The sequence below is a fragment of the Falco biarmicus genome, chromosome 3 (assembly GCF_023638135.1).
Source record: "Falco biarmicus isolate bFalBia1 chromosome 3, bFalBia1.pri, whole genome shotgun sequence".
Taxonomy (NCBI): domain Eukaryota; kingdom Metazoa; phylum Chordata; class Aves; order Falconiformes; family Falconidae; genus Falco; species Falco biarmicus.
The window spans coordinates 90334447-90347808 of record NC_079290.1 but is presented as its reverse complement, the minus strand read 5'-3'; the positions used below and the strand labels follow the sequence as shown (position 1 = coordinate 90347808).

Sequence of the window (13362 nt, the reverse complement as noted above, 5' to 3'; positions counted from 1 at the left end):
GGTGTCCATCAGAATCCAGGAAAGTCTCTAAGTACCTATAACTCACAATATTTTTCTTCTTGTTTTGCTTCCTTCAAAGAATTCTGCGTTCTGCCTCCTTCCTATAAATTTTGGGAAAATAATCCTCAAAGTGCTGTGTTTGCAAACCCTGCTTCATATATGCAAATGCTAACCCATTTGACTCTTAGAATACTCATATGTAAGAAGTGAACAACGTGCACAAGAAATACCATTTAAGTTCACTTCAGCTTATGACAGAATCACAATAGGGAAAGTAGCAATGTAAAAATCCCACAAGAAAACTTTACCTGATCATGATTTTCATCTGAAAATGTTATTGATGTGAGCTTGTAACTATTCTTCAATAAAAATTCATTAACTAGGAAGTTTAGAGCTCTTTTCTCAAGAGGTCTGATTGGCTCCTGGAAAAAAAAACAAAACCAAAACAATACACTACATCGTTGATTCATCCTCCTTCCAGCTATGGAAGCATATCTTTCTTAAAGTCCATGCAAAGCTCAGTTATCACCAGCCACCTACCTGAATTTCAGGACTTGATTTATAATTTTTTCGTTCCTGCAAAGGAACTTCATTTTCTGGGGAGGAAAAAAAAGTAACTAAATTTTACTCTTTCACACAGGATAAGCTCAGCTACTTCTACATTGTTCAAAGTAGAGACTTAAGAAAAGGTTTATGTACACCACCTGCAGCCTGAGTCAGGTTGGCTCGGAGGGCCTGTATGGTCTCCTTGGCTTTCCGTAGTTCAAACTCCAGGACTGGACAGGGATTTGGATTAAACACACACAGGCATCCAACCAAGGCAAGGGAAACAAAAATAAAATATAAAAAGCAAGGATGGGTGTGAAAAAAAATATACAGTTTGTATTAAACTGAAAGCATGCAATCTTTATGGAACTTATGAACACATGCAGCAGAGTTGGTCTGAAAGCAAACTGGTGAACATTTTCCATAGTTTCATTTGCCTTAAGTTACCTAAAGCAAAATTTCAAGCTGTCTGACAAGGACTCGCTGGAGGGTTTTGGGGTCTCCTTTTCTGTTTTTTGCTTGCTTTTAACTTTATACATTACTGGGAAACGCTTGTTATTTCTTCCCCACTCTCACAATCAGTGGATACTGTCAAATATTTTGATTTCTTAGGGCAAAGAGAGTATGTGGGCAACATACGACAGATCTAAATGAAGCAAATACATGCTAGCAGCAGAGGAAGCTGTCTCCATGTAGCAAAACTTAAACCATGAAGTGAATGTATGGTCCCACTGAGACTACAGATTGTTTTTAAAAACTGAAATTTTAGTAGTTTAAATGGCAGAGCTTGAAACATGCTTTATTTTACTGCTAAGGATAATTTCATTTTAAATCTCTATTTTAAAATAGTGGAGTTTTGAGTATACCCTAGAGTTGATTATTATTTTGAATTTAGTTGAATGCATTTAAGAGATGCACAAGACAAAAAAAAAAAAGCAAAATAAGCAGCTCTACTATAGTACTTAGAGAGAAGCTTGAAACAGAAGTCTTTGCTCCATTTTTCTTAAAAGTTTCCAGTGATTCTAGACTATACAACACTTTTAATGATTTAAAGTCAGCTTTGGAGATCAAAGAACATGTAATTCTAGCTGCTGTTACCACCTACTCTAGCTGCTCTACCTCCCCATGTCCCTGGTCACTGTTATGTGCTTCTCATGTTCCAATGTTTGCTCCAAAAAGGGCCAGCAGTGCTTTGTTCACACTCAAATTTCATGTGTTTTGGTGTTGAGGTCGTATGTATACTGTGGCTTCAAATTTTAAAACCCTGTACCTTTACAAAACATATAGTAATTATTCTTTCTATAGCTATAGCCACTTACAGTTAGAGCATCTAAGGGTACCTATTTAAGGAATTACCAGATAATTACACGCATTTCATTAATTCTCAGATTAATCTAATCACAGTTACATATACAGTCACCAGAAGGAACGATTCTTGTACTTAACCAGAAGAGACAACCACAGAAAAGCTACCATACTGAACTGTTAAACTATTCTAAATAGATTATCTAATGTTTACTTTATTCCCATGCAAAAGTAAAAATGTTGTAGCTGCTTTTAATAAGAAAATGTTAATGTGATTTTTAATCATCACTGGAAACAGTTTAACGTGGCATTTTGAAATATTTACACAGAGGACAATGCATGGCAGAACCACTGCATTGGCTCTTGCTTGTAAGAAATGCTACTGAAGACTGCACATAAAACAGTTTCCTCTTTTGCACATCTGTTACAAAGAATCTTTTGATAATCAGCATGCATGGAAAAACAGATTCACTCAGTTTGCATTTATTCATAAAAACTAGGGTACACCACATTGGCTACATGAAAGTAACTTGTTTGATGCACAGAATTTTACTGCAGCAATACAAAAGCGCAACTGAGGATACAATGAAGAAAATATGTAAAATCTCTCTAGTATTCAGCAATGCTGATCTGCAAATACTTCTGTGCAACAAAGTTAGAAAATGCTCTTGTAGTAAAATATCTAATCATTTTAGCACTTCCTTGCGTTTGAGTTACTAATTCACAGTTAGGATTCTAAGTTGTAAGCTACTAATTTTTTAGGTTTTGAAAATTGTAAAGAATTCAAATTAAGTAATTCTTCTGATGCAAATGACTGTATGTTAACATTTTATTCTTGTAAAATACTTTCAGAGACCAGAACAGTTGCAGATCAGGAGTGCCCTGCACTAGAATGATATAAATAATGAAAAAAGGTTAGAAAAACAACACAAACTAGAAAAACTCAGGAATCCCATTAAGGAAAATAGGAATAAGACATGTCTGAAGGCATAGAAAGCCAAAAAACTCATGTCAGACAAACCCATGTCAGACGGCAAGAATTACTTTTTAGTGAACTGTCATGATGCTGAAAATTCTTAGAAGCCATTAGGACTTTATCCATTCAACCTTAAAAGTAGATTACTCTGCTGCATGTTTCTCTGTATACAGTGGAAGATTCTGGACACAGTATATCTGAGAAGTTGTCACCTTGCAGCATGTCACAACAGCCACATAATTCTACTACAACACAGCATTGTTACAGTTACACCTCATCTCCTAGCCTTACTAACGCCACCATTGTAATTGCCACCACAGAAACCTTGATGTATCTGAGTCAGTCACAAATTTAGCTTTTATTTGAAGAAGTTTGTTTGCAGGTTTATTTTATAAAAGCATAAATACTTGTAAATAGCTACAACATGATTTCACCCAAATTTTAAGTTACGATTAAAAGCTTTTTACTTTAGAGGCTATACTAAAATGCAATCTTCTGCCAGAATACATAATGATTTTTAACTCAACACGTGTACTAATGAAATCAAGACCAGAAATCCCCATCTGTTGATGATACACAACATTCTCTGAAATAAAAAAGCGATCCTTTCCTTATAACCATTATCAAGTACTGACTTTTAAAATAAGTGACCTGATCTCTCTCTCTCCCAGTCTCCTGTTGTAAAGCTTTTGTAACTTAGAGAAGTTAAGCCTTCAAAAGCATTGATAAAGCCAGCTGAAGTTTAACTGCATGCTTGACTGAACTGATAACATGTATAACTCATAGAACTTGGTGAAAGGAGCTGACACGCCTTAAGAATGATCCACAGAAAAGTTTTGCTGCAGACAGCCTAGGAAAGGGAAGAACCAAATTGATTCTTCTTTACATCAGCAAAGCAAAGAACAGAAACTTAGAACTCTGAGGTTCAGTAATCTTCCTGCAAGGAAAAGGCATTTCTGAACAATCTGTTTTGCCTTAGGGGAGAAAACTTTCAAATTTAAGTAAAGTCTCTTGCTTTTTCTTTTTATAAAGAGCTCAAATCACTACAGCTACCATTCTGGAAAAAAAAAAAAAATAATTCCTTAGACTTACTTAAAAGAGCTGCACATTTCAAGCAAGTAACTAAGCGTCAGACCAAGATTTTCAGATTATCAATTCTTAAATGTTTCAGTTTTCATGCAGCTAATCTAATGCACTTATCATTTAAGGTGTATATGAGGAGTGGGTAGCTTGTTTGCTCAGCTTTGAAATTTAAAAATGAAGGTTTTTCAGGGAACTTATTCTATTCACTCACATTTATTAATGACTTCATAAATTACTGAACCATAGATTAAGAAGTTAGCTATAAAGATTACAAATTGCAATTTGAGATCTCTGCTTGTTCAATATCCACGTGAACAGCAGTCTTGTTGGGTCAAAGCCAAAAAGCTGAAGAAATAAACAGTAATTCTAAAAATTTTCAGTCCTTGCTTTTGTATAAGAAGTATTTTTTTCAAGTATACTAGAATTTTACATTCTACATCTGAATTATCTTGTCAGACTTTTGTGTACTTCAGACAAGAGCAGAAAGGTAGTTCTATGTTGTGAAGCCACTATATGACATTTTGACATTTTCTATTAAAAGCAATTCTCCTTTGAAGTATCAAGGGCCACTGTGCTTACCTACCTTTCCTCATATTCAGATATAACTGACAATTTTTATTTGTTTCTTAACTGTCATCTCAATTTCTTCCTCCTTGTAAAGTACCAAATGTCCTAAATTATGCCCTCTAAAACACGTATGACATCTCATTACGTTTGATGGATTTGTTGCATACATTTTTGAGTCAATGGGAAGAAATTTAAATTCTCTGACTACAGTTGCAACAAAGCTACTGTCACAACATACTTCAAGACCTGATGTTTCCCCATTCCCACTTCCCTGACACAAGCCCTAAGAAGAAGTGACCATAGTTAGTCAGCGTGAAACACTTCAGGACGTAACGCAAATAGACCTGAACCAGAAAGTTGTACTACAGCACGAGAGATGACTATCAAGCTACAAAAATTATGATCAGCAAGAGAGTTTATGAGCAAACTAACAGAAAACTTGTTATCATTCTAATAGTTGGAAGCCAACACTTGACTCATTAGCCTCATTAAAGCCTTTAAGTTAATGAGACAGGACCAGCTACAAAGAAGACCTGAACTACAGCACACTCATCTTCAGGTTCAACCCTTGAAGACTACTGACCTGGAAGGAAATTATGGAGGCTAACAACTGCTTAATAGGGGTTAAGACAGGAGATGAGAAGACAAAACCAGATTCACTTCCAGGATGAAGAAATGTTAGCAAGTGGTTGTTGTATTACAAATGTCTGTTGTGTTTTGGTATTTTGTTTGTTGTTTTTTTAAGACTCTCCTCTGATTTTGATTGCACAAAAGTAATAGTACTTATTAAAACACATAAACAAAAAGGCTCTATAAAAAGCAGAAAACTGTCAACCTAAGCCTAGATAGATGAAATCCTCAAAAATAATCAAATGTTTTTTGAACTTGTCTCTTCCCTTAAAATCCTGACAGGGACAGTATTTTATTCTGCTAATCAGAGATACATAGTCTAGCCAGAAATCAATGCTAATGCAGGGAGACCTAAGAACACAAATTATTTAAATGGTTATGAGAATTTTATGATCATTGAAAACTCAACATTGCGTTTTTAAAATTACCAGGTTCTCAGAACAGTAGGTGTCAAAGGCAGGTTCGCAATACTAAGTATTTTGAATTATGGAAAGTAGGGGGTTTAGATCACAAACATACTTGCGCACACAGTCAATTTAAGATGTGGCAGAAGATTCAGTTCCTTAGATTGAATGTCAGATGACCTATTTACCAACCAAATGTTGTGGGTAGTTGACTTCAAGTTAGGCATATCCCTATTCCACAGGAATAGAACAGGTTTTTCGCTCTTCTTTTTATGAAAATGAGTATTTAGATGTTTACTAAGCCTAATAAATCCTTCAGTACTGAATTTCTCTTAGCGCCAACTGTTTTGTTTCAGCATGTAATACATGAATTCAGATGCAAGACTTATTAGTCTTATAGAACAAGTTGTTTCCATCTAGCAAATTGCAAGCTTTAAGGACACATTTATTTTTTGAAACTTTACAGATTATATATGTATTATACGACTAGTTACACAGCGCTCTACATTTACGTTAAGATCAGGAGATACAGGAGAAAACATGTTTTCTGAATTGCAGTTAGGTTTGTCATGCTCATTGACAACCTGACTGGCTTTTATGACTTGCACCTTTTCAATCAAGCTGATAATATTATAGAAGAGACTGACTTAGCTTCCTTAGACCAGATTTCACAAGTGACAAGTTCACACCAACTCTTCAAAACACGTTTGCTTCCAGGCCAGATTTTGATTGTAACACCAGATGGACTGAACTGGGCTAAGAGATCTGAAATACTGAAATTAATTTCAAATGAGTCTTTCTAGTTATTTCCAGGGATTTCTGGATTGGTAAAATAAAAAAAATATAGCAGCGAAGTCTAACACCATCCATAACAACAAAATATGATGGCTTTGGATGGTATACATGCAGTTTTTGATTTGGTACTTTCTAACATTGCCATGGCATAAAAGTATTTGTAACTGTATGTGTTATAACTTCAGTTTTAAAGACCTTCTGACTTGGGACCAGCTTCTTTTAGTGACTGATGTGCATCTATTTCCTATCCTTCATTTGACTAGGGAATTGATATGGAAATCATGGATTCTGTCCAAACAGTAAAAAACAAAGATAAGAGCATGAGAAAGGCATTTATAAAAAGAAACTATTCAAACTGCACTCTGAGAACTATCAAAAGAAAAATACAACTATCAGATCATGGCCTCATGCTTTCACAAAGATTACAAATTTATCTCCGAAGCATCAAAGCTCTTTGCTGAAAGACTGAGAAGAAATAAGCAGGATGGACTACAGTTACGTTTCAAAGAGCATTTGCAGCTAAGAACTACTTCAAAAGCAGAAATTATAAGCCAAAGTTTGTTCAAAGGAGGAACTGGATATGAAAAGGTTTTAAAACCTCTACTGACTTTTTTTAATGTGCAAATTAAATACTTATCAGTTTTATGAAGTTTATTCTCAGGTAGATGGTTTTAAACAGAATTGAGGCAAAAGATTTTAAGCAACTCTAACTGAACCAGAATTTTAAGAGTAGAAATAGGATATTCTGGAAAACTTCAAGTATTTACAAACATCCAGAAATATTATCTGGTCTTGCTTTGTTCAAGTTCTTACATCACTTTAACAACTTTTCAAAAAAACTCTAAAGGAACACAGAAATTTAATGTAAATATCATGCCATATGATTTGTTTGTCTATTACATATGACAGTGGTCAATTAATATACTGTAATCTTCAAAAACCTGTATTTATTTTTGGATTTACTTAATTGAATGTAGTATTTAATTTTAGAATATATTCATTTCATACTGCAAGTAATCAATATTTTGTCATTAATGTTCCATCAGAAGATTAATGGTTCTACTGGATGTCAATTCTGACTGGTCTTTATTTTCTATAGGCATCTTTAATCCAACTCAGTTCCTTAAGACAGCTCCAAGCAAAGATCAGACTAGCTCTCTCAGTAATACTACTGCCAAGAAAGATTGACTAGAAACAGGAAAAGTCTACCAAGATGATGAAAAAATTAAAATTTTCAGAATTTGCTTGTTTCCTCCAGGACACAATTCAGAAATACTTGGGGTTCCTTAAACACATGTTTCTTAGAAGATTAGCTGTGTATTTACAACTATTGCCTCCTTGAAACTGACTACGTATATTGAAAAAGACAGCAATTACATAGTAACAAGAATCCAGAAGTTTCCATATAAATTGAAGAACAGTAAGTACCTATAGTTCCATACCAGAGTACCAAAATACCTGAATCTCCTTCATGTTCATGAATTTAATCCAGTCCTTGTAACCTCAGAAACACTGACCGGGTAAGAAAAACAGACTTTTCCCAACACTTTTGTTTCTTCTCTCTGGGTCAATACTGATTGCCATTTCAGACTGATCAAGAGAGGAAATTTTAGAATCAAGATCCTTTTCAGAACTGTGTTTCACCAGCCTTTTCTTTGCATAAGAACATGACAGTGTTTCTGCTAGGATGAACCATGGTGGTTCAGAGCAGAGACAACAGCATGGAACAGAGACATAGCAGCTTGCATCACCTCAGGTTTCATAAAGCTGAACTATGTGAACAAAGGTCACAGCATGGACAACCTTCATGTGCTCATGATATTAAACACCATTAACTGACAAGAACTGAACAGTTTTATGTGGCAGTTTCTAGAGAGCTTTTATGAGTTTCTCTACAGCAGCTGTGAATAACAATCTCTGAATTTAGAAAAAAGCCTGGATTAGAGAAACATGGCTCACATACAAAAGAGATTATAACAAAAATCTCAAATATAAGAGAAAAGCAGTCTCTGCCTTTAGTGAGGTAATCATAAATCCTGAAATTATAAATGCCACAGGTTCCTAAGTTCAGAACAATGGCAAGAGTAAAAAACCACTGTCACATCTTTGAAAGAATCTTCTATAATCAAGAAGTCAAATGGGAGAGAGAAAAAGCTCTGCTCTACAATTAAGATGTGTAGCAAAGACTCTTTATGGAACTAAGAAAATCTCAAATTTACTCTGGGTTTGGTAATGCTCATTTGATGTACACATAAGCTATAATTACGAGGTGACTTGATAAAGATCTTTAAATCAGAAAGCTATCACCCATGTAGAAGTCACAGACTGCTACACAGAATATTTTAGCATATGTTTCAACTTAACAGTAGTAGTCAGTAAGCAATACCAAGATACCGTTCTATTGTCAAAAACTGGGCACAATCTTCAAGTATACTGCTTGCTTCTACCTTGGTGGCATCTGGAATCATGCAGAAGTATACCTGCCTGCTATTACTGATGTAAATATTCAAAGTGTCTGAAACACAATTATATTGTTAAGTGACTAGTTAAACAACCACAGTGAAATCTTAGCTTCAGCAATGTTCATTTAAATATACTTATGCTAGAAACAAGTGAAACTGTGAAGTTAGCAATCTATGATTCCTAAATCATACAAAACACTTACCTGCTACTCTTTCATCTGTTTCCCTATTGCCATCATCAGAGTATCTTGCAAAATCTAAGGAATCAAGAGTACTGATGCTTCCGGTACGATCTTAAGGGGGACAAAAAAAAAAAGAAAAAAAAAAAAAATCAGAAAAAATCCTGAAGAGTTGACTGGCTTTGATAAAGTCAAAACATGTAATTTCAGAAACTGTTAATCAAAGTCTAAGTTAAGTGTTCTGCAAGACTGAAATTCTACTGCATTTTGTAAGTCTGCCCCTTTTAAGTAAAGAGTATGTCAAGAGTACTGAAAAAAACACAGCATTCAGCAAGTTCAGTGAATAGACACTAAAAAATTCACCCTTGCTCCCCACAAAAGGCAGCATTTCTACCCTGTCCACAGCAGATGAGGAGCAGTGGCAGTGGAGCACTTTGCTTTTCAACAAGAGCTGAAGACCTTTGCTTAGACACGGTGGTGGATGTTGGTGAGCACGCACAAGAAACCAGACAGATACAAACTGTTCTGCAAAAAAAAAATCAGGCAGTTCTGTTCCCATTTTACAGCAACCTGTAAAGTACCTCAAATATGCAAACTCCTTTTCCCTTTTTTAGTATTTTAATTGATGTTAACATGACCAAATACTTCTACATATTTCCTGATCTAGCTATCAACATCAGTACATACCCATTTAATACATTGTTTACTAAGGAATGCATTACTTCACAAAACTAAAGCAAATTAAGTACAGCTTATGCTATTGCAGGTATCATTTTCACACTCCAGAATTAAGTTGTTAACAACAAAAAAAAATATTCAATAAATTCAGTAACCAGCGTAAGTTTTTGATCTGACCTTGATACCTTTCATTTCAGGAAGGGGAAAAAAAATTAAAAATGTAATTATTATAAATTCAGGTCTGTTGAAGCACACATTCACCTTTTGTTAGAAAAATGTGCAAAAAAGTTACCCAATGACAGAGCCCAAAGTACATAGAACACCTTCCTAACACATGCTGAAATTATATTAAGTAACTTAGTATCTATCCCCTCCTTTTGAAATTAATTTCTATGCAGGACTTCAGAAATAATTTTAATTAGAGCTGTTGTCATATTAACAAAGAACAAATTCCATAGGGCTGTCAAAAAGCCTTGTAACTGTTGGTGGAAATAGAAGCAATTTCATCACTTGTCAATCAAATTCTGTTCTGACTAACATCACAGAAAGTATTTAAATCCCCTCCCAATTCTGCATTATGTGGGGGAAAAAAATTAATCTATTAACGAGTTCCTTTTTTGTACATTTCAGCCAAAGCTCTCCCTTAAGGTATTGTGACATCCTCTCTACATACAGGCCACATAAGAACACCTGGACTGAGACTGATGAAAGCATCTACACTCACCTGAAAAGCCACACAGTACTAAATTCTAGCTAGCTGACTCTAGCTCAGTTACACAGTACCAAAATTAAAGTGCCTGGAAACCCTAACTTGCCTGTTTTATGGACATCAAGTATATGATAGTATACAGTTTATATTTAATCACATTCTTTTTCCCCCGTAACTATGTTTGGTCATCCAGGCAATGAAACAGACTGTTGCTCCTCAATGAGTCTCTACTCGGTACTTAGTTTTAAAACTCACTGTTCATTTGCAGGTTCTGGTCTTACCTACTGCATTTTTTCCAGACATTAATCTGATTTAATAAGTCTCTCTAGGCTATTCTATAGCACTTAGCAGCTTAGTACAAACTCTTATTTTTACAGCATCTTTGCAAAATGGACTGTTGTGAAAATAAACCAGATTTTATACATGGGAAACCACATTTAGAGTGGTTAAGTTCAAAACTAAACATGAATTTTACATGCACAGCGTGAAAGCCTTCAGAGCTGAATTTTCAAAACACCTGACATCGTGTTCAGTAAGTATTGCTCAAATTTATTTCATTGGGAGCTGTAACATCATTTTTTGAAATCAAATTCAAGACTAAAGTTAAAGAAACAGACTACATTCAAACAGAGATCTCAATGAAAAGCTGATGTTTAATAAAAGTGACCCAGTCTCGTATATGGCATTACCATGGCAAAAGCAGAAAACAACTGTTTCTTCCTGCAGTCTTGCCATGTTTGCAGATCATTTTTATATTTCTTTTATGAAGCAGGTAACATCAGAGAAACAAAGCCCAAATTTTTCAGGTGAGGTCAACCACATCATAATTGTTGAAGCATCAAATCCATAAACACCAAAACTTTTTTCATGTGATTAGTGGCATATTTTAGAGGCAAATGCTCTCCCCCCACAACTGATAAAACAAACCCAGCCATAAACCGCAAGCTTATTTGCCAAAGCAATCAGAAACTTCTTGAAAAAAAAACAGTTGTCTCAAAAAAAGCTTGGGGTAATCAAAGTCTGTATCAGGATGTACACAACAGAAGCCATGTAAAATCGTACCAGCAGCTATAAATCCAACACTTCACAGACCCTAACCAGTGAACATCCATCAGTTTTACAACCTTAACGGTCCTTACAGAAACTAAGTAAAACCAAGGGGGTTTATGAGATTAACGCCCAGAAACTGCCTCAAGCACAACATCTACATGCACAGCAGCAGTTCATAGGGTTGAAACTTGTACATTCATCATTCAGATTTCTCCTTATCATTACAATGTTCATGATAACAGCAAACATCTGACACACTCTACATACAGGTTTACATTATAAAGAGACACAAATACCTGGATTGAGATTGATTAAACCAAACAAAAATGTGCTGAGGAACACCAGCCTCGTGGTCTGTTTCTTGCTGCCAGTATTTCCCTCTCTCAATAATGCTGATCCTCCTTCCCATTACAAAGGTACCTGCCCCAGTTATCACCATCCCCCAAGCATGCTGTCATTACTAAACCAAGCCATTTTGGGTGCTAGAAGTCATTATGTCCACAGTGTTAAATCTGAAGATAAGGTTAAAAATGAGAACTGTCTTTATGTAGCGCATAGGTGGAACCTGAACCTACGCAGAGAACTGCGTACAGCTCTCCAAATAAACACAATGGAACTGTAACAGAGACAACTGTATATGCACGCAGGCTGAACAGCATCTTCTAGTTGAGTGTCCCACTAGATGATAAATACTGCAGAACTCAAGCTGGGAAATCATACCTTCCATAACACAACTCAACTAAATGGTTAGCTGGAATAATGTAACAAGACTTCTACTACTACTTTGCTATAGGCTACTGCCTTTAAAATATGTGGTACAGCTGCAGAAGTGGCTCCTGCTGCCAAGGTAAGAGCCACCCATGCTGAAGCACTTCAGCTGAGATGTCTCCTGGCCAGACAGGGTCAACAGGCATCAATGAATCATCGGTGCTAAGGTTATACTCTGCCAAGTCCCAGCTATGGGGAAGGCAGAAAGCCCAGTCACAGACACTGTTGCACTGCCACAGCTCCCACTGAAGCAGGGATTTCAAGCAGCAGGGAAGGAAGCTACGTGGGAACTGCTCCCTCTGCCTTCAGTGCTGGTGCAGCTATTTGTTTCTGCTGCCCACATGGAAAGATGAGCTTCCACCTCAGCCAGGCGCGGTGAGGTCCAAATGGCAGCTCCCCCCCTTGCACTCATACTGCAAAGCTTGTAGTGCCACACGGCCCGTGCCTGGGCTACACCAGAGTCTCTGCCCCAAGGCACAGCTGCTGTGGAGCCAAGGCTGAGAGGAAAATGGATAAAGGGACCTGCTGCTTCTATCAGCTGCCACAGCAGCTCTAGTGACCTGAATCTTGCCCTGCTGGGACTAGGCGAGATGAATTCTGGAGCCATTACTGCACAACATATTGACATTTCTCAAGGAACAGTTAAGCGCTGCACAGGAACTGAGACAGCGAGCTTAAACAGCAAAGAGGGATTTCTGGCAGAGCGTACTAACGTATCAGCCATGGGATAACAAGGTGAGAAGAGAAAGCTAAATGAGACAGTTGACTGAAAATATCACCCAGGAAGGTGAGGGTTGGCAAACCTGCCAGATATATCAACAGTAGAGTCATGGCACACATGTGCTGCCTGGCAGGGCTGTGCTGAAGGCTGCCCAAAGCTGAACAGTGGCAGCCCCCCCATCACTTCACCTACCTAAAATGCCACTGTGGGGGTAACTATATCTGTTGCCTTACTCCTTACCACTGTCTTCATAGGCAGTCATCAGCAGAGGTTTATCTCCTAAGACTAATGCCACAATCCAGACAATTATGGAATAACATAACCTCCAACGTTATGCTTCCATAATGGATGTACCTGCTCAGCAAAAGATCAGAGGGTGAAAATGGTACCTCCCTGGTGGCAACGCAACAGCCTCACTCACCAGGAGAACGAGCAGGGCCGTTTGAAGGACAGTAACTGGCAACGGAAGGGCTGTGCTCAGCCATGTAG

The 13362-nt window shown here is 36.7% G+C and overlaps 1 protein-coding gene across 4 annotated transcripts in view; it reads right to left on the bottom strand.

Moving 5' to 3' along the window:
• The window catches only part of RELCH (RAB11 binding and LisH domain, coiled-coil and HEAT repeat containing), a 79175-nt gene that overhangs the window by 54570 nt on the left and 11243 nt on the right, over positions 1-13362 (bottom strand). For all 4 annotated transcript variants that reach the window (XM_056330485.1, XM_056330484.1, XM_056330483.1 and 1 more), the window contains exons 2-5: positions 8972-9061; positions 705-776; positions 541-596; positions 309-422 (exon numbers count right to left, since the gene is read on the bottom strand). In XM_056330485.1, the coding sequence (XP_056186460.1) occupies positions 309-422; positions 541-596; positions 705-776; positions 8972-9061 (332 nt within the window). The remainder of the gene's footprint in view (positions 1-308; positions 423-540; positions 597-704; positions 777-8971; positions 9062-13362) is intronic.